This window comes from Myotis daubentonii, chromosome 3, assembly GCF_963259705.1.
Source record: "Myotis daubentonii chromosome 3, mMyoDau2.1, whole genome shotgun sequence".
In the NCBI taxonomy this organism is placed as follows: Eukaryota; Metazoa; Chordata; class Mammalia; order Chiroptera; family Vespertilionidae; genus Myotis; species Myotis daubentonii.
The window spans coordinates 183500375-183526489 of NC_081842.1; the positions used below are offsets into that span (position 1 = coordinate 183500375).

The following is a 26115-nucleotide window of genomic DNA, read 5'->3' on the forward strand; positions in this document are numbered from 1 at the left end:
TTTTTTTCTTTTTTTGTATGTGGCATTTTTAAATGAGATTTTTTCCTGATTATAAAAGTAAGTCATGCTCATGAAGTTTGTACTATACCAAAAATATAAAGTATGTAATTCATGTTTTCCTTTTAATGTGGTGAAAATCTTAGTATGTACATATAGTTTTGTACACTGCTTTTTTACTTAGTTAAAATACATATGTTTTCTAATGTCATTAAGTATTTATAAATACAATAGCAACTTCAATGTATTGCCTCAGACAGAAAATAATTATAGGTTTGAACTAAGCAGGAAATGCTTATTTCTTACCAAAAGTCCTAGAACTTTCTGTTGAATGGATGACTCAGTTGGAAAAGACTGTAAAAAGAAAGAGAAACCTATAACTACCTAAAGAATCAAATATAATAAATGCTTAAATCAATCAATAAATGTCAAAACTGTAGGCTAAATTCCCATTCTAACCTCTAGAACCCTCATGAAGAGTTCTAACCCTTGGTTTTCAATAAAGTGTCTGCAAGTGGTTGGAGATTCATCTGTGAGGTTCCAAAGTGCACTCAAAGTAAATTTCAAAGTAGTATCCACCGAATTTTGATTGGTTTTCTGCTTCACTATTTGAAGAAGTTGCTAAAAGAAGGAAAATAGAATTAATTTCTCATTATTGAATTATTACAATTATTAGTGGCAATAACTAAAAGTCCATTAGGTTTAGTCTCATGGCTTAAGACACTTCCTATAAAGGTTTTTATAATTATAACAAACAGCCTCCTAGACCAGACTATTCCTCCAACAAGAAAAAAGTATAGGAACTTCACAAATACTTCTATATTATTCTGTTTGCATCTATAGTCTAATCACCTCTAAATAAAATGAAAAGCAAAATGATTAAACCTTGGGACCAACTATCTTACCCTATCAGTGACAACATATACTCATTTCAGATCCTGGCATATAAAAGGTGAAGGGGAGAATGAAGCAAACATTTATTTAGCATCAGCAAATTATATCCTAAATTGTAGTAGTGCTATCCCCATTTTTCAGGAGAAGAAATTCAGTCTGAGAGGTATTAAATTTGATCATAGTCAACTTAGTATGAGAAAGTAAGAAATGGAAGAACTAATTCTTTCTTCAAGTTTTAAGAAAAAAAAGAAAGGACAAACTAAATATAATAGTAAGAGAATTAAAGTCTACATTGGATTTCCGGGAGGAGGAGGTCAAGGGGGAGAAAAAGGGGCTATCTGTAATATTTTCAACAATAAAGATACATTTTAAAAAAGAAAACAGAGGTGCAGGAAAAAATTAAGTCTATACTGGATTTAAATAAGATAATAACTTTGAAATTCCACTTATATATTATCTGTCATAGCTTTAACCTCTGAAATTTAAAGTTTGCAAGTTAAATGTTTTAACACCTACATAAAGCATCCATAATTCCATTTATACATTACACTTTTGGAAGAGACAGCTTTGCTAAAACAGATACAAGAAAACATTAATAAACACTCCAAGTTACATACAGTTCAGGAAAAATATTTAAGAAACACAAACACTTCTGTGCAATTATTTAAATTAATAGCATAGAGGCTAAGAGTTTGGCATCAGAATCAGGTTACCTGAGCTTAAATATAATAATCTCTCTGCATCTGATTAACTGTGTAAACTTGTTTGCCAATTCTTTGTTTCCTCATTTGTAAATTGTAGGTGATAATTAAAAAAAAAAAAAAGCTATCATTACTACTACTACTACTACTATTAATTTCTGCTAATTCCTGCTTAAGCTAAGCTTAATTTCCCCCCAAAGCATATGAGGGGGCTATTTCCTTAAAATCTTTGAATATATCTCCATCTAAAAGTACTGAGACATATATAGCAATGAAAAGCCTTATTTATAATTAAAATGCCATTCTGAATATAGTAAAAATAAATAAAATCAGCATCATTTTCCACTTAACAATATATATTCTATCATCTAGCACTTAGCATATATTCCTTCAATTACTCTTTTTTCCTTTTCATTTAATCTTCATAATAACTGTATAAAGTATTTTTTACCACCCTTAAGAAAATTTATGTGACTTGACCCAAATCACACCACTAATAAATAACAGAATTAGGGATAAACCTAGATATGTCAATTTAAGAATGCATACACTTTCCATTTACCACTACAGCCTTCTTTTTATGTTACTTATTTCATTCATATCTTTATTATTATACTTATTAGATTGCATTACAACTACCTCTACATAGCTATTTTCTATACTGTGAATTTCTTATGGGAAGATATTAGAAATATAATTCAGTGTGAATCCCTAACATTTTAAGGTGGTAGGTGATGAGTATTGTATAATTACCTATCAAATGAATGATTTACTTTGTCATTTCATACATAACTTATGTCATAGAAAAAAGGAGTCTCTCACTTCACTTTTCTATCTACTATGGTTGTTCAAACACCTCATGCCAGGATTCTAACAGGAAGCCCTAAAATGGACGTTTTCCTCCAGTTCTCCCTAAGACACTATTCATATTTACTCTCTTTAAAGGTTTTTAACTTTTCACTGTTCATTATATTATTTCCTCAACTGTGTAAGCAAGCAAAATAATACATGAACTATTTAAATTATATTCTTCCCCAAATCATCTAGCATAATCTTAAATATTTTTTAAAATATATTTTATTGATTTCAGAGAGGAAGGGAGAGGGAGAGAGAAATAGAAACATCAATGATGAGAATCACTGATCAGCTGCCTCTTGCACGCCCCCTACTGGGGATCAAGCCCGCAACCCAGGCATGTGCCCTTGACTGGAATCAAACCCGGGACCCTTCAGTCCATAGGCCGATGCTCTATCCACTGAGCCAAACCAGCTAGGGCTAGCACAATCTTATGCCTATAATCATCTTTACATTTTCTTCATAAATGTAACAAAATCACAGAATTTTAGAACTCGGTAAGATCTTAAGGCTTATATATACACTAATAGTTCAGGCAATTTTTCTAAATTCACAAAATGAATTTACAAATGAGATCCTAGGTCATCTGACTCTTAGTTCAGGGCTCTTTCCATCTCTGTTAAGGAGTAAAGCTGCCTCTATAAAAAGAAATTAATACACTCATTTAGAAGAAAGAAAAATAATTTTTAAAATATAAAGTATCGCCGAAACCGGTTTGGCTTAGTGGCTAGAGCGTCGGCTTGCGGACTGAAAGGTCCCAGGTTCGATTCCGGTCAAGGGCATGTACCTGGGTTGTGGGCACATCCCCAGTAGGAGATGTGCAGGAGGCAGCTGATCGATGTTTCTCTCTCATCGATGTTTCTAACTCTCTATCTCTCTCCCTTCCTCTCTGTAAAAAATCAATAAAATATATTTAAAAAAATAAATAAATAAAATAAAATATAAAGTATCAAAAAAATATAAAGTATCAGAAGATACATACACAACTACTGCCTGAAAACAATGAAAATGAAAACTGTCTAGTGCTCTGCATAGAGGAGATAACACTTACCCTCACAATGAAGAGCTCAGCACCAAGCTGTGCAGTTTGTTCTGTAGAAAGCTGCAAGCAAGCAGACAAAATAAATGTCCAAGAACCCACTAGTGTGAATGTAATATCAGTCACTATAGCAGGCTAAGGTCAGAGTAAAGTCTTTGATCAACCTGGAATTTTGCAATTTTGAATTGCAAGCGTGAATAAGCAGGCTGGCAGAGAGGCTTACTAACCTTTGTGGCTTTTGGATTTGGGGAAAATAATAACTATAAGGGAAACACGAGTTCAGGTACCTTGGCAGCCAGAATGGAAATGATAGCAACTGCCATCCTTTGCATGTTTTGATCCTCATGGTTGCAGAGCCACTGCATGACAAGCTTAGCTGCTTCAAACCTGAAAACACACAAATGGGTTCATGAACTAATTCTGGAGGGGCAGGCACAATTTCAGAGTCCCAGCTGGAAACTGATAATTCCTCTTAATTAACAGAGAATAATAATGATACTTAGTGTTCTGGAGACAGTACCGCAATATTAATTCTGACAACACTTTGTAATGAAATAAGAGTCAAAACTACTGGGCATTCATCTTCTAAAATTACAGCACATTTCTATTCTGTAGTGATTTCAATAATGTAGTAATAAGTATTTTCTGGGTTCCTCACAGTAGCTAGCACAACAGTAATTCATTCACTTACAAACATGTATTGAACTCCTCTTATGCCAAACATTGTTCTCGGTGCTAGAGACAGAGTAGTGTTCGGGTTATTTTATATTTTTTAGATTCCACATATAAGTGACATTATGTGGTATTTGTCTTTTTCTGTCTGACTTACTACACTGAGCATAATACCATCTAGGTCAGTGTGGCTAAACTTTTGAGCTCGGTGTGTCAGCATTTTGAAAAACCCTAACTTAACTCTGGTGCCGTGTCACATATAGAAATTTTTTGATATTTGCAACCATAGTAAAACAAAGACTTATATTTTTGATATTTATTTTATATATTTAAATGCCATTTAACAAAGAAAATCAACCAAAAAAATGAGTTTGCATGTCACCTCTGACATGCGTGTCATAGGTTCGCCATCACTGATCTAGTTCCATCTATGTTGTCACAAATGGCAAGATTTCATTCTTTTTTTAAAAACTATTTTTATTACATTTTATTTTATTTTTCAATTACAGATGACATTCAGTATTATTTTATATTAGTTTCAGGTGTACAGCATAGTGGTTAGACATTTATATAATTTACAAAGAGATCCTCCCAATAATTCTAATACCCACCTGACACTATACATAGTTATTATACTACTAGAGGCCCAGTGCACAGGATTTGTGCACTGGTGGGGGGGGCTGGCCTGCGTGGATCAGCCCACTGTGGGAGCGCCGCTCGTTCTGATCAGCCAAGCAGCTGTGGACCTGCCCTTCTGTGGACCAGCCAAGCAGCTGTGGACCAGCATCTTCTATGGAGCCGGAGCATCTGCCTCTCCAGGGGACTCGATTGGGGCCGGGCCCAGGGACAATAGCACTGAGAGGCGGTAAAGTAGTTCTCAGTCCTGCAGCGGCCATGAACCTGCCTCCTAGCCTCTGGGGTTAGCTCTGTGAGCCTGGCAGCAGCACTGCACAACCTGCAGGCATCCAGAGGAGGCAGCAGGGAGTGAGGAGGAGGAGCCTGGGGCGAGGAGGCGATGATTGCAGCCTGGGTTCCTGCCCATCGGCCTGGGGTTCGCAGCGGGAGCAGCCTCTCATCCCTGTAAGCAGCGCTCCCACTGTGGTAGTGCACTGACCACCAGGGGACAGCTCCTGCATTGAGCGTCTGCTCCATGGTGGTCAGTGTGCATCATAGCAACTGGCTGACCGGCTGTTCTGGTCATTCCACCATTTGGTCACTGGGCTTTCATTATATGCTAGAGGCTCGGTGCACGAAATTTGTGCACGGGAGGGGGGTGTCCCTCAGCCTGGCCTGCACCCTCTCTAATCCAGGACCCTTGTGGGATCGAGCCTAAACCGGCAGTTGGACATCCCTCTTGCAATTTGGGACGCTGGCTCTTAACCGCCTGCTTGCCTGCTGGCTTGATCCCCCTAACTGCCTCTGCCTTGGCCCCACCACCATGGCTTTGTCCGGAAGGATGTCCGGTCTAATTAGCATATTACCATTTTATTAGTATAGATCAGCCGTGGGCAAACTATGGCCCACGGGCCGGATCTGGCCCATTTGAAATGAATAAAACTAAAAAAAAAAAAGACCGTACCCTTTTATGTAATGATGTTTACTTTGAATTTATATTAGTTCACACAAACACTCCACCCATGCTTTTGTTCCAGCCCTCCGGTCCAGTTTAAGAACCCATTGTGGCCCTCCAGTCAAAAAGTTTGCCCACCCCTGGTATAGATAGAGGCTTTGTGCACGGGTGGGGGGGGTCTCTGCTGGGGGTGGGGCCAGCCTGAGCTAGGGGCTGATGGCTGTTTGCAAGCTAGCCATGCCCCCATTGGGGTGGGGGTCCCTGCTGGGGGGCATGGCCAGCCTGGGCGAGAGACTGAGGGCCGTTTGCAGGCTGGCCACGCCCCTGGCTTTGTCCAGAAGGACATCTGGAAGGTCTCTGGAAGGTCTCCTGGTCTAATTAGCATATTACTCTTTTATTAGTATAGAGCAGGGGACCTCAAACTTTTTAAACAGGGGGCCAGTTCACTGTCCCTCAGGCCGTTGGAGGGCCGGACTATAGTTTAAAAAAAAACTATGAACAAATTCCTATGCACATTGCACATATCTTATTTTGAAGTAAAAAAACAAAACGGGAACAAATACAATATTTGTATGTGCATGTGGCCCACGGGCCATAGTTTGAGGACCCCTGGTATAGAGGATTATTGATTACATTTCCTATGCTGTACTTCACATCCCCATGACTGTTTTGTAATTACCAATTTGGACCTCTTAATCCCTTCACTTTTTTCATGTAGCCCTCCAACTTCCCTCTCATCTGGCAACCCTCAGTTTGTTCTCTGTATCTATGAGTCCTTCTGTTTTCTTTTGTTCATTTATTTTGTTCTTTTAGATTCCACACATAAGTGAAATCATATGGTATTTGTCTTTTCTGTCAGACTTCTTTCACTTAGCATAATATACTCTAGGTCCATCCATGTTGTCATAAATGGCAATATTTCATTTTTTTATTTCTGAACTAGAGGCCTGGTGCATGAATTCATGCACAGGTGGGGTCCAGCCAGCCTGGCCCGATCAGGGCTGATCGGGCTGGGCCAGCTAGGGGGAGGGGCCATGGGCGGTTGACCAGCCAGCTTGCCCCCTGGCCGAACTCCAGGTCAAAGGGACAATCTGCATATTAGCCTTTTATTACTAGTATATAGGAGGATACTATTCCATTAAATAGGTAGGTAGGTAGAGTTAGATAGATAGATAGATACATAGATACTACATTTTCTTTATTAATTTACTGATAGATATCTAGGTTGCTTCCATATCTTGAGTATTACTAGTAATGCTGCAATGAACATAGGGGTGCATGTGTCTTTTCAAATTAATGCTTTTGTTTTCTTTATATAAGCTGGCAATAGATTCCTAATGGGCCTCTGTCTCCCTCCATTGCGTTCCCTTCAATTTCTGCCTACACAATTGTAATAAATAAATCTGTAAGAGGACTTAGGTATGATGTCACTCTTGTAGTTAGTATTTTATGATTCTAGCAATGGGCCCATACATTAAAAACTTTTTTCCTGCCTACCATATTCTTACTGCAAAGTAGACTGCTCATTAGTCCTCCAAACATACCCACAGTTATGAGGTAATATGGCCTGAAGTTCTTTGGATTTTTTGGTTTAAATTCTAGTTCTATTTTTACTTTTTCATGTGAGGTGATGCATTAAGTCATTCAAAACATCATAGGCCCTAGCTGGTTTTGCTCAGTGGATAGAGCATCAGCCTGTGGACGAAGAGTTCCGGGTTTGATTCTTGTCAAGGGCAGGTGCCTCGGTTGCAGGTTCAATCTCTGGCCCTGGTTGAAGTTTGTGTGGAAGGCAACCCATCGATGTGTCTCTCTCACATCAATGTTTCTCTCTCTGTGTCTCTCCCCCTCCCTTCTACTGTCTCCAAAAAAAAAAAAAAAAAAAAAAAAAAAAAAAAAATCGATGGAAAAATATCCTTGGGTGAGGAGTAACAGAAACATTATAAACTTTGGAGTCAGCCTAGACTCAAATATCACCTTCTACCACTTATTAACTTTGGGACCCTAAGCAAGTCCCTTAATCTCTCTGAACTTCAATATTCTCATCTATCTATAATAATAAAAGCATAATATGCTAATTAGACCAGATGTCCTTCCGGACATCCTTCCAGATGACCTTTTGGACAAAGCTGGGGCTGCGAGGAAAGCCGGTGCCAGTAGCCAGGGGAAGGAAGGCCTACTCTTGCACTAATTTTGTGCATCGGGCCTCTAGTAAAATAATAAGATCTATTCTACAGGACTGTCATGAGGATTAAATGATATCACATATCAAGCTTAAGACAGTACAGAATTGACACACACCACGCTTTTGATAAAGGTTATTTTTTTACTAGTATTATTGACTTCCTCTGTGCCTTTATTTGTACAGTTTCCAAAACATAAAACAATCAACTCAACTAGCTTCATCTTTAAAGCATATAGCATGGCATAAAAAGTACAGGCTCTCAGTCAGTCTGGATTTCAATCTAAATTCTGCTACTTACTATCTTATCACCTTGAGCAAGTTACTAAACCTCTGTGTGCCTCTGTTTCCTCATCTGTAAAATGAAGATTACAAGACTAATCATTTCACAGGACTGATGTAAGGACTGAATAAGCATATGAAAAACACAGCACAGTGCCTTGCGATTCCAGTGCTTCATACATGTTAGTTATCTTTATTACCTCAAATGCCATCACTAACATGAAATCTTTAATGATTACTAATCAGATGGAATCTTTCCCTCCTTGTTTGGGGGCCCAATTCATTCTGTTACTTCTTCTATGAAAAATTCTGTTTTCTATTATACTCATTCATTCATCCTCCCATCCATTAAACATCCACTTAAGCACTAGAGACAGAGATAAATCAATCACAGTCTCTAACCACAAAGAAGTTCAATTCTAGTAGAGTGCACTGGCTATAAAATAAAATTAGTAATCTACTATATATATTCCAAACTACGTATTTTAAATAGTAAATGGAACACCTCATTCCTCAGCCATGCCAGATAACAGTGTACTGTTAACAAAATAAATAACAGTAAAATTGCTGCTGGAGAAATATACATTTCAGTATAAATTTCTTTTTCAAAATATCATCATTAAAAATTATAAAATAGTAAAATGAAAAAAATCTCTTTTAGCTCCCAAATTATAGCATCTTAGAAAACTAAAGAACCCTTTTTACTTACTGGAATCTAGTCTTCCTTTAACTCTGCTTAAAAGTTTCTTCTTAAAAAGTTTCTTCTATAATTCAATATCAAATAACTAATAATAAGAGGTATGATTCAGAGAAAAGAACACTGAACTAAAACTAGATGACTTCTAGTCTGGTAATTACTAGTCACAAAACCATGGGCAAGACACTGAATCTCTATGTGCCTCAGTTTCTTTAGCCTACATTATTGTGTGGATATTTTTTAAACTATAATCAATATAAATTCTTAAGCAAAGGGCTATGAAAACAGGGGCCCATCTGCTATCATGAATATCAAGACACTGAACTAGAGAAAGTAGATTTAGCATTCTGTAAGACAACATTTAATCCCATCTATTTGATTAATTGTACACCAGGGATATAACTGGTATGAAATTACCTAAGACTTGGCTGGTGTAGCTCAGTGGTTGAGCGTCAACCTATGAACTAGGAGGTCATGGTTTGATTCCTGGTCAGGGCATATATCTGGGTTGCAGGCCTGACTGATCTCCAGTGTGGGGCGTGCAGGAGGCAGCCAATCAATGATTCTCTCTCATCACTGATGTTTCTATCTCTCTCTCCCTCTCCCTTTCTCTCTGAAACCAATAAAAATATATTAACAAACAAAAAAAGAAATTACTCAAGACAGATTTCTAAAACTCTGTTTTCTCCCATTTTAAGTTTTAGGACTATCACTTGCCTGTTAAATGGAACATCTTGAAGGATCCGGTCACTGCAAAGTGAAAGAAGGCAATTCTTTTGCAACTAAAGAACCAAAGGGAGAAAAAAAATCATTAATAAAATGTTGCTTTGTTATTTCTTAAACAGGAGTAGCCTCTATATTAAAAAACAAAACAAAACAAAAAACGGAAGAAGACTGATGAAACCCCATTTATTTTACAACCTTTATTTTGGCACCTACTGTTGAAATAATGACTTCCACTGGACACATATAAGTTTACCAGCACATTTTTTTTTCTTTTCCTTTAGATGACAAATAGAATAAGAAGTAGGATAATTCCAGATAATTTCCCTCTGTTCTGGTAGACTTTAGGTGGGTCCCGTTTTGTCTTCTGTCTACCTGGCCTCCAGGGCCCATGAAAAACAAAGCCCAAAGTTTATCTGGTTTGAGGGAGGCTGGCTTTAATGATCCACTCACCAATGTGGGATGCCATTTTTACTTGGTTTGGACATATTTTTTACTAACTTGCCAACTCACTGCTAAATTTTAAGAGTTAAAAATATAATTTAAGCCCTGGCTGGGTGGCTCAGTTGGTTGGAGCATCGTCCCATTCACTGAAAGGCTGTGGGTTCAATTCATGATCAGGGCGAGTACAGGAGGCAACAGATTGATCAGTGATTCTCTCACATCAATGTTTCTCCCTATCTCTCTCTAAAATCAATAAAAACAGTCCAGCTGGTGTGGTTCACTGGCTGAACCAGGAGGTCATGCTTTGATACCTGGTCAGAGCACATGCCAGGGTTGCAGGCTTGATCCCCAACAGGAGGAAGCCATTCAATGATTCTCTCCCATAACTGATGTTTCTTTTCTTTTTTCTTTTTCTTTTTTTAACATATTTATATTGATTTCAGAGAGGAAGGGAGAGGGAGAGAGAGAGATAAAAACATTAATGACAAAAGAGAATCACTGATTGGCTGCCTCCTACACGCCCCCTACTGGGAATCAAGCCCACAACCCAGGCATGTGCTACTGACCGAAATCGAACCCAAGACCCTACACTCTGCAGGCTGATGCTCTATCCACTGAGCCAAACCAGCTAGTGTTCATCATTGATGTTTCTTTCTCCCTCTCCCTTTCTGAAATCAATAAAAAATTTATATATATAAAAAGAGGTAATATGCAAATTGTCCAGAATGCCATAACGTCACAACCGCTCAGGAGGAGGCTGCAAGCGCACATGGGTGGGAGGGGACTGTGTGTGCGGTGAAATAAGCCACGGCTGGTGCAGGCCCAGAGAGAACAGGGCCTGCCTGCTGCCGTGGCTGTGCGGAGGCCCGGAGAGAACAGGGCCCACCAGCCGCAGCGCATGAGCTGCAGAGGAAACACCTTTCTGGCCACTCATTGGCTAAGTTCCCTGTATGCCACCTGCAGTGTTCTTGGTAACTTGGGTAATAAGAATCCAAGAAGGTGATCTAGGGTTTTTCCATCTCATTCCTGGAGGAAAAAACGAAGGTCTGCTGCTGGAGGGGCTAAGAAATATCATATCCTGCCCTAGCTGGTTTGGCTCAGTGGATAGAGCCTGGGCCTGTGGACCGCAGGGTCTGGGTTGGATTCTGGTCAAAGACATGTACCTAGGTTGCAAGCTCCTCCCTGGCCAGGGTCCAGGTCAGGGGTCCTGCAGGAGGCAAGCAATTGAAGTGTCTCTTTCACATTGATGTTTCTCTCTGTCTTTCCCTCTCTCTTCCATGCTCTCTAAAAATCAATGGAAAAATATCCTCAGGTGAAGATGAAAGAAAGAAAGAAAGAAAGAAAGAAAAGAAAGAAAAGAAAGAAAAGAAAGAAAGAAAGAAAGAAAGAAAGAAAGGAAGGAAGGAAGGAAGGAAGGAAGGAAGGAAGGAAGGAAGGAAGGAAGGAAGGAAGGAAGGAAGAAAGAAAGAAAGAAAGAAAGAAAGAAAGGTCATCTCCTATGAAAGAGACAGCTTGAAAATGCCTAAAGAAAGTTGTCATTTTTTCATGGTGAAGGGACCAGACTCCATGTTGATGAAAACACCTTGGCAGCTGCAGCAGCTGGCAGTGGCAGCAGCAGCAGAGTGATGGAGGCGGCGCCTTCCTCTGATCAGCCCAGTTGCCTCCCGCAGAGGGAGGCCTGGGAGCGGGCCTAAGCAGTCAGTAGGACATCCTCTGAGGGCTCCCGGACTGAGAGGGGGCAGGCTGGACTGAGGGACCTCCCACCCCGCCCCCAGTGCACAAATTTTTGTGCACCGGGCCTCTAGTTATATAGATAAAGAAAAAATAAAATCAATAAAAACATAGCCTCGAGTGAGGATTTATATATCTATATCTATATAGATATGTATATGTATATAATCTAAGCAGTATTTTATTTTTTGTTTTTTATCTTTCTTTATTGGTTAAGGTATTACAAATGTGTCCTCATCCCCCCATTAACCCCCAACCTCCCCCCCGCCACTCATGTTCTCATTCCCCTGTGTCCACGTCCATTGGTTTGGCTTATATGCATGCATACAAGTCCTTTGGTTGGTCTCTTCCCCTTACCCCCACCCTCCCCTACTTCCCTCTGGGGATTGATAGTCTGATTGCTGTTTCTCTGTCTTTGGATCTGTCCGTGTTCATCAGTCTATGTTGTTCTCTATATTCCACAAATGAGTGAGATCATGCGGTATTTATCTTTCTCTGACTGGCTAATTTCACTTAGCATAATGCTCTCCAGTTCCATCCATGCTGTTGCAAATGGCAAGAGTTCCTGAGTTGTCATCTGGCTAGGTTATATAGTCTGGCATACTGCTAGAAATAGAAAATCCTTGTCTTATTCATTTCTGTATCCCAGTACTTAATAGTATATGGCCCAGAACAGATAGATGCTCTATGGCTAGACTCAAGATCTAGGTTGAAAATGAGTTTTATATGGCTTACACTATTTCCCTGAACATTTGGATTTAAATACTATTTAGGCAGGGAATGCACACTTTAGTTTTCTACTTCTCTGTTGTCTTACAATCAGTCATACCACAAATTTATTACTTTACAGCATCTAAAGGCATTAGAATTTCCACCCTTGGTCTATTAAATTGAACTATATGGAGGTAGGAGATGGGTAGGAGACACTAAAAGGACTATTTGAATGCAGATTCCCATATGCTTACCTGCTGGTGATTAGGAAAATGTTCCATAGCTTTCAGCAGCAAATGGGTCACATCAGCCAGGAGTCGGACAGGCATCCCTACAGCAAGATCCTGCTTGGTTAAATTAAATACACAGGCGCTTGCAGCAAGTTGCACTGGTAAATTCATAGGGTGGTTTCTCATCCCAGTGACCACAAGCTGGAAAAAAAAAATTAATCCACCTTATAAATCCAAGCTCTCTTCACACAGCAACATTAGTGTTAATATATAATAATTTCTAAAATATCTTAAGTATCTTTTTTGTTCTCATGTGCAAAGAGCCTAGTGCCGGGGTCCAGCCCCAGCGGGTCCAGGGGTCCCCAAAGGTGTGGATGGAGTCGGCGAAGAAAGAATGACACGGAGACAGCGTTCAGTTGATCAGCAGCCTAGCCAGGATCTCCAGCCAAGTTCTGGTCTCGATCTCCAGAGAGGTTCTGCTTCGGATCTCCAGCGAGGTTCTGTAGCCATGTTCCCTCGCTAGGTTCTCCAGCCAGGTTCTGTCCAGGCTCTCCAGTCAGGTTCAGTGTCCAGGTTCCAGTCAGGTTCTCCTGCCAATCTCTGTAGTCAGGTTCAGTCCAGGATCCCTTGCCATGTTCTCCCGCTAGGCTCTGTCTCTAGGCTCTGAGGCCAGTCCCTCTCCAGGATCCTCCGGCATGCTCTCTCCAGCGAAGTTCTTCTGTCTCTAGTTCTGTGTTCTAAATTCTGTCTGTTGTTGTCTTGTTGCATCTGTATTTATACTAGTTGATTCTAATCCTGTCAATTTCTATTACAAAGGTTAGGGCGTTTCTTATCTCCATTCCAGGGAGAAAAGATTATGTAGTTTAAGCATGATTGTTCGTAGTTAAAGGGATTAATTACCCGCCTGGCACTTACTTGAGGGGTTTTATTCCCTCCCTAACTTCAGGGGAAAATCCCTACCTGGGGATTCAACCTTTCTCGGAGAGGTGACCTTGGTTAAAACACAGCGCCAAGAAGGTGAGCAAATATATTAAGAACCATATGCCATATATGCCAGGTCCCTTGAAACAGCAAGGATGGACCGGCTCCCGGCAAATTCCCCCTTTTTTATTTTTTAAAAGCAAGCATTAAAAAGAAAAACCTGAAACGCTCTCTTGTATCCATTTTAAGAGTAGGATTGGCGCTTTCTGCTATTACCGGAGTCCTGATCTATCATCTCAGGAAGAGCTTGCCAATCCTGCACTTTCCCGGGGTAGAAAGGCTGCAGTGGGGTTAAGGATAAGGCTCCTTGGGCCTACCTTCTCCCATGCCTCTACATTTACCTTTCCGGCACCTTTCCTTCCTCAGAAAAGCATGGACGTATTTCTTGTATAAAATGTTCCATCTGACTGGGAGTAACCTTAATTCCTCTGCTAGCAAGCATATGTGTTAAAAGATCAATACGGAGTCTTTTTTCTTGAGACTCAGTATGGCACATCTTCTTAATCTAAGGATCAATACAGAGTCTTCTTTCTTTGGACTCAGTATGGCACATCTTCTCAATCTAAGAATCAATACAGAGTCTTCTTTCTTTGGACTCAGTATGGCACATCTTCTCAATCTAAGTTCTGTACTATCCACCTTCTTACCCTACTTATCCTCTATAGGGGGGTCTGTAGCACCCTGGTGGAGTCCTATCCGTCCCGAGTGTGGGGTTCTCAATGGGGGGGGCTTACCTATGGGAATCCTGTTCCAGGGATTCCCAAAGGTGTGGACGGAGTCGGCGAAGACTATCCACCCTCTTCCTATGGTGGAGTCCTATCCATCCCGAGAGTGGGGCTTATGTAGGGGTCCCTGTTCGGGCGCCATATGCCAGGGTCCAACCCCAGCGGGTCCAGGGGTCCCCAAAGGTGTGGACGGAGTCGGCGAAGAAGGAATGACACGGAGACAGTGTTCAGTTGATCAGCAGCCTAGTCAGGATCTCCAGCCAGGATCTCCAGAGAGGTTCTGCTTCGGATCTCCAGCCAGGTTCTGTGGCCAGGTACTCCAGTCAGGTTCAGTGTCCAGGTTCCAGTCAGGTTCTCCTGCCAATCTCTGTAGTCAGGTTCAGTCCAGGATCCCTTGCCATGTTCTCCTGCTAGGCTCTGTCTGTAGGCTCCGAGGCCAGTCCCTCTCCAGGATCCTCCGGCATGCTCTCTCCAGCGAAGTTCTTCTGTCTCTAGAGAACGTTCTGTGTAGGTTCTGTGCCTAGGCTCTGTCTCTCTTGGTCCTGTCTTCCAAGCCCTGTCTGAGTTCTGTCTCTTGCTGTCTTGTTCTGAGTTCTGTGTGTTTCTGTCTTGTTACAACTGTATTTATACCAGTTGATTCAATCCTATCAATCTCTATTACAAAGGTTAGGGCGTTTCTTATCTCCATTCCAGGGAGAAAAGATTATGTAGTTTAAGCATGATTGTTCGTAGTTAAAGGGATTAATTACCCGCCTGGCACTTACTTGAGGGGTTTTATTCCCTCCCTAACTTCAGGGGAAAATCCCTACCTGGGGATTCAACCTTTCTCGGAGAGGTGACTTTGGTTAAAACACAGCGCCAAGAAGGTGAGCAAACTTATTAAGAACCGTATGCCATATATGCCAGGTCCCTTGAAACAGCAAGCATGGACCGGCTCCCGGCAGCCTAGGACATAGCAGTTGCTCACTAATGCTTAGTTTCTGTGAACCTGGTTCATGTCCAGAAATTTTTCTGTAAGACTAATAAATCTTTTTTATTCAGGTAATTTATCTTTGTGTATCCAAAACCTATTATAGTATCTGTTATATGGTTAACACAATAAATTCTTAATGACTTAAATAGAGTAAAGCAGAGGCAAACTACTTTCAGATGAGACTGGGCACATCAGGGTGATATGGCAGTAGACTAAACTTCACTTTCTTTTTTTTTTTTCCTACTTTTATTTTTACTAGCATTTATTTTATGCTGAATTTACTCCCTGGCCATAGTTTTTGTTTCTTCAGTTTCTTCTGGGATATCTTTTTTTTTCATGTAACTTCCTCTTCTGGTTTAAGAACAATCTGCTCTTTTTTTTTTTTTTTTAAATATATTTTTATTGATTTTTTACAGAGAGGAAGGGAGAGGGATAGAGAGTTAGAAACATCGATGAGAGAGAAACATCGACCAGCTGCCTCCTGCACACCTCCTACTGGGGATGTGCCCACAACCAAGGTACATGCCCTTGACCGGAATCGAACCTGGGACCCTTCAGTCCGCAGGCCGATGCTCTATCCACCGAGCCAAACCGGTTTTGGCTCTGCTCTTTTTTAGTAAGGATCATCTAAATGTGGGAGGGAGAGCTCATCTATGGGTTAATCTGTCCACGAACTCTGTAAATTCTGTGCCGCTTCTTAAGCTTTGTTCACCTGGATGTGCTCAATGACTAGAGAACCTACGTCTAAACCCCGAAGTTTAGCATTACTCTCTGCACTTTTAAGCACGTGCAGGAAAAATTCAGCACTCTTTTTAGCCACTGACCCTGCATCCTCCCCCAATCTATGGCCTGGGCAAACCTACCAACTCCACCATTCTAAAGACAGAATGGCACACATTTGCTTCTGTACAGTAACATCTTTCAAATACTTGGTGGCCTGCATACCCTGGATGGCCTGGACAATTTCATGAGTGTTCTTAAAGGGAACACAAAGATTTGAACCTTGATTTTGTAGGGTTTTCTAGGTCAAGTGAATAGCAAATCATTTTCAGAGGTCACTTCAAGCCACTTTCAAATTCCAACATTCAGTTCCTTGAGAATGCTGTTAAAATTAGAGCACAATAAAATCCATTCACTTCCTTCTGGCCTTGATAACTATTTTCTAACTTTCCCTCTCTAATCAACCCCCCAACAAATCCTTCCTACTCCTCATTATCCATATCATCTGAAGACCTTGCTTCCAACCACATGGAGAAAACTGAAGGAATCAGAAAGGAACTTCAGATTCTCACTACACAGTGCCCTCTAACCCAGTGATGGCAAACCTATGACACGCGTGTCAGAGGTGACACACGAACTCATTTTTTGGTTGATTTTTCTTTGTTAAATGGCACTTAAATATATTTAAAAAAATATCAAAAATATAAGTCTTTGTTTTACTATGGTTGCAAATATCAAAAAATTTCTATGTGACATGGCACCAGAGTTAAGTTAGGGTTTTTCAAAATGCTGATACGCTGAGCTCAAAAGGTTCACCATCACTGCTCTAACCAGCCTATATACATGCTGCCTTCCTGCCTGTTACCATAAATGATTTTTGTGGGCTCCTGTTGAAAGGTATTCTCTCCATTATGTCCTAGATCCTCCCTTTCTTGTCTACTCAAGGATATTATTTCAGCTGTTCTCCCCTCTCACTTTTACACCATTTTAAAATTCTGCAGTAAATGCCCTGGCCAGTGTGGATCAATTGGTTAAGTGCCGTCCCTTGTACCGAAAGGTCACTGGTTTGATTCCTGGTCAGGGCACATACCCAGGTTACAGGTTTGATCCCCAGTCGGGTTGTGTATGGGAGGCAACAGATCCATGTTTCACTTTCACATTGATGTTTCTCTCTCTCTAAAATAAATAAAAATATATTTTTTAAAATTCTGTACTAGGTCATTCATATCATCATATAAAGCTAGTTTGTCACCCATTTCCTCAGCCAACTACCACCTTTTTTCCTTTGCTCCCCATTGTAGCAAAACCTCTTAAAATAACTGCCTATATTTTTTTCTCTATCATTCACTGATGAATGAATTGAATGAATGAATGAATGAATGAGTAAATATTTCAGATCAGGACTAGAGATCTAGTCCTTTGGTCCTAAAAAAAATAGATAAGGCATATGCCAAGTGCCAATATCCTCTGGTATGTATGGAGCAGGTGATAGGTACTGGGGATAATATCCTAGGGTCTGAAATGTACTTGTTCCTATTCATGCACCCCATTCTCAAAATTTAAGATTCCTGAAGGATAAGTCATTTCTGGTTGTGCCACTAACTTATTGTTATTAAACCTCACAGACCCTCAGTTACACAATCTATAAAATAGAAGGTACAACTTATCAGTTGGGACTGTGGTGCCCACTAAATGAGATAACAAATATAATATACTCCTATACTCACTGGTTTCAAAAATGAATGTGTATAAGGATTATCTTTTTTAAAATTTATCTTTATTGTTGAAAGTATTACAGATGTCCCCATTTTCCCCCATTGATCACCTCTTCCCTGTTCCCCTCCCCTCCCCCAGGCCTTCACCTCCCTATTGTCTGTGTGGATGGGATATGTATAAATTCTTTGGTTAATCTCTTCCCATCACTTCCCATGCAGATTCCCCTATTGGATCTAAATTTCTTGGGGTGGGGTTCACAAATCTGCTTTTTAAAATAGGCAATACACCAGACTTCTGGTAGACAAAGACCACATTCTAACAAACACTGCCCTAAGCAATCAACAAAATTAAGAATCTTCCTTACTTGCCCTTTAAAAGCTGTCTTGGTTAAAATAACATGGCTTAGTTATGAAAGCACAGGAGGAGGTTTATAAATGGCACAGGAGGTTTATAAATGGCATGGAAAGCACAGGAGGTTTATAAATGGCATTGGAATTCCAATGTTGTATTTCTAAAAAGAGCCTATCTGGAAGCTATACAGGGCTAATACCTATTGCAGTGTCCTGATTCAAGTCATATACTTCCATTTTCTACTACAACTGGTGAGACAATATCACACTGGTCACTGGTTTTAGGTAGTTAAATATCATCTGGAAGGCAGTCATACTACTTAATGAGACTGCTATATAATTTCAAAAACATTATGCAATTATCTTTCCTCTTTCTCATTTACTGCTAATAACTGAAGTCATGCATCATTAATCCTATTACAAAAAAGAGTCAAAGGCTAAATGCATATTTTCACTAGTTTTCTTTACAAAACCATCATCTATCCAGGCAGATCATTTCAAATTTTTCACATCCAGTTTCTTATTCTTACCTTTAAAATTTCTGGCTTTGTTTTTTCCATCACATGAGTCAGACTAAAAAGGTGAAATAGAGCTTCCCGGACAAAGAATGCTCGTTCACTGTACCGCTTCAATGCCTCTGCAATCTGAGTTTCGTTGGCTTCTCCAGACACCTTTGAACAGAGCCAGAAAATTAGCTTTTAGGTTCTTCTCAACCCTCTAACTTTCTCTATCCAAATATTATTTGTCTAGATGGCATCCAGGATAGCTATGTAAGGCTTAAAACAAATCAGAATAGTCATCCTATGCAGATGCAATAGTCATCCTATGTTAGAGAGAGATACTGATATAGATATAGATATAGATATAGATATATAGATATATAGATATCCTATGTAATAAAAGCCTAATATGCAAATCGACTGAACGGCAGAGCGACTGGTCATTATGATGGGCACTGACCACCACGGGGTAGATGCTCAACGCTGGAGCTACCTCCAGCCTGCAGGCCCCAGGTGAGCCAAGGCGGGTACCAGCAGGGCACCCCCCCCCCCCCCCCCCCCCGCCGATCACCCCACAGAGCAGCACTGATCACCAGCTAGGCCTAGGGACCCTAAGCGTGCATGAATTTCATGCACAGGGCTTCTAGTACATTATATAGGCTCAGACCCTACTATGAGCCTGTGGGTAAAATTTTCTACATTGCACCTAAAATAAATCTCAATTTATTTAATATTATCTATAAGGTCTTGCCTTGGGATTAGGCTTTTATCTACCTCTTAAGGTAACTCTCTCCCCCTAACATACAATGTTATAGCCACATGGGCTATTTTCCTGATCTTTCAATAAGCCAAGCTCTTTCCCAGGAAAAGGCCATTAATAATAATAAAAGCGTAATATGCTAATTAGACTGGACATCTTTCAGGACAACCTTCTGGATGAAGCTGGGGCTGCAAGGAAAGCCCAGGTCCCAGGTGCCAGAAGGAAGCTGGTGCCGGCAGCCGGGGGAAGGAAGGCCTACTCTTGCATGAATTTCGTGTATTGGGCTTCTAGTTATTTATAATATCCTCTCACTGAAATCTTCCTCTCTTTCTTTGACTAATTTCTACTCAACCTTCCCAATTCAAGTTAAACAATACTTCTTTAGCAAGGCCTTCTCTGACCCACCAATCTAAGTCAGATCCCTCTGAAACATCTTTTTCATAGCCATTATCATAACCACCCCTCCCCCAACTACACTGACCCATTCACCACTCTATCCCAACAGCTGGCATTATGTGTGCCTCACAATAAAAACTCAGTAAGTATTCATCACATAAATGTATAAATTAACTTTCCTGATTTATTAAGCTCTCAGTCAGCATCAAGAGGTTCTGTTCAAAATTAAGACCATCTAGGAATTTCCCATTTACAAAGGTTAATACACTTAACTTAAACTATGGTTCATGTACCATTGGGTAACCAAATGTACATAATAAGAAGTGGCTCTTTATAAAAGTAATTCAACTAATAAGTGAAAGAGAAATTATTAGAATAGCACCATAATCTCCAATGAATTAATGGAACTAGGTATTAAGTTTCAACACCTGTTAACATCACAGAATAGATAACAACCAGACATTATATACTTCCTTAATGAAAGAGCATGATACCTTAAGGGTCCTTTCAAATATATCAAACATGAGTGTGATTAAGTTTCCCATCCAGCTACCAATCTGTATAAAATTCAAACACAGGGAAATATGCACCAGGAGTATACAGTCGTGAAAATCCAGATTGAGGGAAATTCTACAAGTCAAAAAAGCTGGATTCTTTAATAGACAAATCAAAAGGAAAAGAAAGGAATGGAGAGGGAACCTGTAAATTAAAAGATACTCAAAAGACAAAATTTTGAAAAATGGACAAGATTAACTAGAGATAAATAGTTGGGTCATAACACTATATATAAAAAAGCAAGGACATAATTATTATTATAAAGTCAGAATAGAGGTACTTTTATGAAGAAGGAGGGAGTTGTAATCAGAATTGGACACATGGAAGAGCTTTAGGGTAGTTGACAAATTTCTATTTATTAACCAGAGTGATGGTCTCAAATGTGTTCACCTTATTTTCACTCACTAAGCTATACATTTGTTATTTATGGTCTTTGTATCCATCTTATTTTATAATAAGGTTTAAAAATATGTAAAAACAAAAAACAAAAACAAAACCCTGTCATTCAGAGAGATATAATCTCATTAAATTGGAAGACAGGTATTTTTTGGCAGTAACATTATGCAGGATGAAACAAAAATAAATACTTAAAAAATATATTACTCAGAAACTAGTTTTTATATGAACATACAGTATTTAGGTAGGAAATGCAGCTTTGAGGAAATGAAGGGCTGCATCATGACTGACATTTCAACCATTGATATGATATGCTACAAGATCTAATATAAACTAGACTATAGTACTGATGTGTGCCAAGTGACACAAGGGCACATACCAAGCATTTGTAAGATTGTAGAAATAACAATGCTATTTCTTTACAAAATGTTTTAAAAACTATTTATATACTAGAGGCCTGGTGCACAAAAATTTGTGCACTCGGGGGAGGAGGGGGTCCCTCAGCCTGGCCTGTGCCCTCTTGCAGTCTGGGACACCTCGGGAGATAATGACCTGCTGGCTTAGGCCTGCTCCTGGGTGGCAGAGGGCAGGCCCAATCCCTAGGTGCAGCCCCTAGTCGGGCTCAGAGCAGGGCCGATTGGGGAGTTGGGGTGCCGCCCCCTGTCATGCACAGAGCAGGGCAGATTGGGAGGTTGCGATGCCACCCTCAGTCACGCTCAGGGTAGGGCCGATTGGGGGGTTGGGGCACCGCCTCCTGTCACACTCAAGGCAGGGTCGATGGGGAGGTTGCGGCGCCACCCCCTGTCACGCACAGAGCAGGGCCAATCCGGGGTTGGGGCGCTGCGCCCTGTCATGCACAGAGCAGGGTCCATCAGGGGGGTTGGGGCTCCGTACCCTGTCACACACAGAGCAGGGCCCATCAGGGGTTTGGGGAGCTCCCGCATGTCACGCGCAGAGCAGGGCCCATCAGGGGGTTGGGGAGCTCCCCTCTGTCACGCACAGAGCAGGGCCGATCAGGGGGTTGAGGAGCTCCCCCCGTCACCCACAGAGCAGGGCCGATCAGGGGGTTGGGGCGCCGCCACTGTCACACTCAGGGCAGGGCCGATGGGGAGGTTATGGCTCTACCCCATCACACACAGAGCAGGGCCCGTGGGGGAGGGGGGGTTGGGGCGCCGCCCTCTATCACCCACAGAGCAGGGCCGATCAGGGGGTTGGGGCACCGCACCCTGTCACACACAGAGCCACAGGGCGATCAGGGGGTTGGGGAGCTCCCCCCGTATCAGGCACAGAGCAGGGCTGATCAGGAGGTTGGGGCACCTTCCCCTGTCACGAACAGAGCAGGGCGGATAGGGAGGTTGTGGCCCCGCCCCCTGTCACACACAGAGCTGCAGGGCGATCAGGGGGTTTGGGCGCTGCCCCCTGTCACGCTGATCCTGGTGCCAGGAGGCCTCTCGGCTCCGCTGATCCCAGTGCTGGGAGGAATATTACCCTTTTACTATATAGGATAGAGGCCTGGTACATGGGTGGGGCTCGCTGGTTTGCCCTGAAGGGTGTCCTGGATCAGGGTGGGGGTCCCCACTGGGGTGCTTGGCCAGCCTGGGTGAGGGGATGATGGCTGTTTGCAGCTGGTCACACACCCTTCAGGGTGGGGGTCCCCATTGGGGTGCCTGGCCAGTCTGGGTGAGGGGCTGAGGGCTGAAGCTCCCAACTGCTCCTTTTTTTCTTTTTCTTTCTTTTTTTTTTTTTTATTCTGGGCCAGCTTTAGCTCTGGCTCCAGCTCTGAGGCCTCTGCTGCTGAAAGCAGATATCTGGTTTGTTTGGGTTCTATAATCAAAACAATGTATAACTCCAGCTCTGAGATCCTGGCGGGCTGAAAGCAGGTTTCTGGGGTTTTATTTAGCTTCTATATTTGTTACAATGTTTCAAACTGCAGGCTCAGAGGCCGGCAAGGCAGGCGGGGAACATTGGTTTCCTCCGTCACTGAAGCAAGCAAGCCTCATGTTAGTTTCAAGATGCCTGGCTGCCGGTCGCCATCTTGGCTGGCAGTTAATTTGCATATCGCCCTGATTAGCCAATGGGAAGGATAGCGGGCGTACGCAAATTACCATGTTTCTCTTTTATTAGATAGGATAATATACATGCATACACATTGGTCATGACTATGTATTCACATATATAAGCAGTAATTGAATAATAAAATTTTCCAAGTGTTCACCTCTTTTTAATCACCCTGAACCTTTTCTTACATTCTCTTAGATTTGGAAACACACTGAAATATTATGTGAAACAAAAAAGATTGTAAGGGGGAAATTACTTAACAATGATTTCAGTCAGACTTCATTTACCACAATTGGTTGATTCCAAACAGCTTTATAATATCTTATATAAAATATAGCCTCAAGTTTGCATGAGAACCACAGCTTGGTAGATAACCCCAGAGTCTGGGAATGAGGTGCCCCATAAATCTAAGAATCCTAGTTGTGGAGAAGTAGAAGGTTCAAGAAATGGATTGTGACAAAAGAGCAAATTGAGTGGGGGAATTGTGATGACAGAGTTGGAAATTCTATGGCAAAAAAGCCCTCTGTGTTGGGACTAGAAAGGGAGAGAAAGAACTAAGATACTCAAATAGAGACAATGAGATGTAGTGGAAAGATACACACTAGTACTTTGGAATCAAATAGTCCAAGGATACAGTGTCAGGGTCTGATGTCATCTAGTTGTGAGCCTTAAGAAAACCATTCCCTCTCATTGAGTCAAGAGATCAAAATAAGTAATATATATGTAAATGCAAAAATACCCGCCCTCCCAAAAAAACCCACAACCTCTTCTTATAACTAACTGACCACTCAGAATACCATATACGCAATGTCTTATAAAGAATTCTAGGAAGTCACACTGTCTCTATTTCTTGCATCCTTCAGCCTGGCCTAAAAAACTCAGGAATGTAAAGCCAAAAAACCAGTCTCAACTAATTTAAAGCATCACAATAATGAGACAATCATTTCAGACAAGTTTTTCATCAACTTTGCTAAGTTAGACAATTCTGAAAAAGGAGATATGGCAACATCAGCTCTTCTCCCTTAACATGTCCTATTATTTTCCAGTTTTCAAATCAGTAGTCAAATAATGTAAAAAGGACATAAATTTTTGTATTTAGTTGAATAAAGGGCAAAGATCCAATAATCTTTATCTTAAAAAATATTTTTTAAAAAATGATTCTCTTTGGCTGCATATTAATCACCTACTCAGCTTTAAAAAATACTGAAGCCTGAGTTCTACCTCCCTGTGATTCTGATTTACTTGTTCAAGTTTTCCAGGCTATTCCTTTTTTTTTTTAATCCTCAACCAAGGATATTTTTTCTGACTGATTTTTAGAGAGAGCAGAAAGGAGGGAAGGAAGGAGGTAGGAGGAGTGAGGGGGAGGGAGGGGGAGAGAGGGAGTGAGAAGAGAGAAACCATCCATGTCAGAGAGACACATCAATTGACTGCCTCCAGCACCCACCCCAACTGGGGTCAGGGATCAAATCTTCAACCCAGTTATGTGCCCTTCACTGAGAATTGAATCCTTAGGTGTGGGCTAATGCTCTAACCATCTAGCAACACTGTTCAGGGCCCAGGTTATTTCTTTTCTTTTCTTTTCTTTTTTTTTTTTTTTTTGGTATAGCAAAGGTGGAGTTTATTAAAGAACAAGTACAGACTCCCATGTGGGGAGGGGGAAAGGGTCCCCCTTCCCTATTTCTTTTCAATTAAAATTTTTTTCCAGCTTTATCAAGAATAATCCTATCTAATAATAGACAAACATGGTAATTAACCATACCTCCACTATGCTTCCCACTGGCTAATCAGGGTGATATGCAAATTAACTGCCAATGAAGATGGTGGCCGGCAGCCACACAGCTGAAGCGAACAGGAAGCTTGCTTGCTCCAGTGATGGAGGAAGCCAAGGTTCCCCGCCTGCTGCGGCCCAGCTCTGAGCTGCACTCTAAGCAACAATGTTGCAATTATAGAAATTAACAAACCCAGAAACCTGCTTTCAGCCAGCCGACCTCAGAGCTGGAGCTGCAACAAAGTTTCAATTACAGAAAGTAAATAAATCCCAGAATAAAAAAAGAAAAAAAGGAGATGCTGGGAGCTTCAGTTGCAGGCTTGGCCCACCTGAAAACGGCCCTCAGGCCCTCATCCAGACTGGCCAGGCACCCCAGTGGGGACCCCCACCCAGAAGGGGGTGTTGGGAGCCTGAAAACAGCCATCAGCCCCCCATCCAGGCTGGCCAGGCACCCCAGTGGGGACCCCAACCCTAAAGGGGGTGTGGGCAGCCTCAAAATAGCCATCAGCTCCTCACCCAGGCTGGCCAGGCACCCAAGCGGGACCCCCACACTGATCTGGGACACCATTCAGGGCAAACCAGCTGGCCCCCACCCGTGCACCAGGCCTCTATCCTATATAGTAAAAGGGTAATATGCAAACTGACCCTAACAGCAGAAAGACTGGGAATGACTGGTCACTATGACACACACTGACCACCAGGGGGCAGATGCTCAATGCAGTAGCTGCCCTCTGGTGGTCAGTGAGCTCCCACATGGAGGAGCTCTGCTCAGCCACAAGCCAGGCTGATGGCTGCCAGTACAGCGGTGGTGGTGAGAGTCTCTCCTGCCTCCTCAGCAGTGCTAAGGACGTCTGACTGCAGCTTAGGTCTGCTCCCCGCTTGCAAGTGGACATCCCCCGAGGGCTCCCGGGCTGCCAGAGGGATGTCTGATTGCCAGCTTAGGCCCAATTCTCTGGGGAGCAGGCCTCAGCTAGCAGATGGTCATCCCCCAAGGAGTCCCAGACTGTGAGAGGTCATCCCCCCCACCGCCGAGTGCACAAATTTTTGTGCACTGGGCCTCTAGTCTATAATAATAAAAGCGTAATATGCTAATTAGACCAGACAGCTGAACAACCTTCTGGAGGTCATCCTTCCAGACAAAGCCATGGTGGCAGGGGCCAAGGCAGAGGCGGTTAGGGGCAATCAGGCAGGCAGGCAGAGGCAGTTAGGGGTGATCAGGTAGGCAGGCGAGTGGTTAGGGGTGATCAGGCAGGCAGGCAGAGGCGGTTAGGGGCAATCAGGCAGGCAGGTGAGCAGTTAGGGGTGATCAGGCAGGCAGGCAGAGGCGGTTAGGGGTGATCAGGCAGGCAGGTGAGCAGTTAGGGGTGATTAGGCAGGCAGGTGAGTGGTTAGGGGCAATCAGGCAGTCAGGTGGGTGGTTAGGGCTGATGAGGCAGGCAGGCAGAGTGGTTAGGGTGATCAGGCAAACACAACCACATAGCATATAATATTT

The 26115-nt window shown here is 41.8% G+C and overlaps 1 protein-coding gene across 2 annotated transcripts in view; it reads right to left on the reverse strand.

Moving 5' to 3' along the window:
- Nucleotides 1-26115, reverse strand: part of ZYG11B (zyg-11 family member B, cell cycle regulator) — an 82556-nt gene that overhangs the window by 11248 nt on the left and 45193 nt on the right. For both annotated transcript variants that reach the window (XM_059689560.1, XM_059689559.1), the window contains 7 exons: nt 18721-18861; nt 12750-12926; nt 9604-9668; nt 3774-3873; nt 3499-3549; nt 457-618; nt 304-351 (listed from right to left, as the gene is read on the reverse strand). In XM_059689560.1, coding sequence (XP_059545543.1) covers nt 304-351; nt 457-618; nt 3499-3549; nt 3774-3873; nt 9604-9668; nt 12750-12926; nt 18721-18861 — 744 coding nt within the window. The remainder of the gene's footprint in view (nt 1-303; nt 352-456; nt 619-3498; nt 3550-3773; nt 3874-9603; nt 9669-12749; nt 12927-18720; nt 18862-26115) is intronic.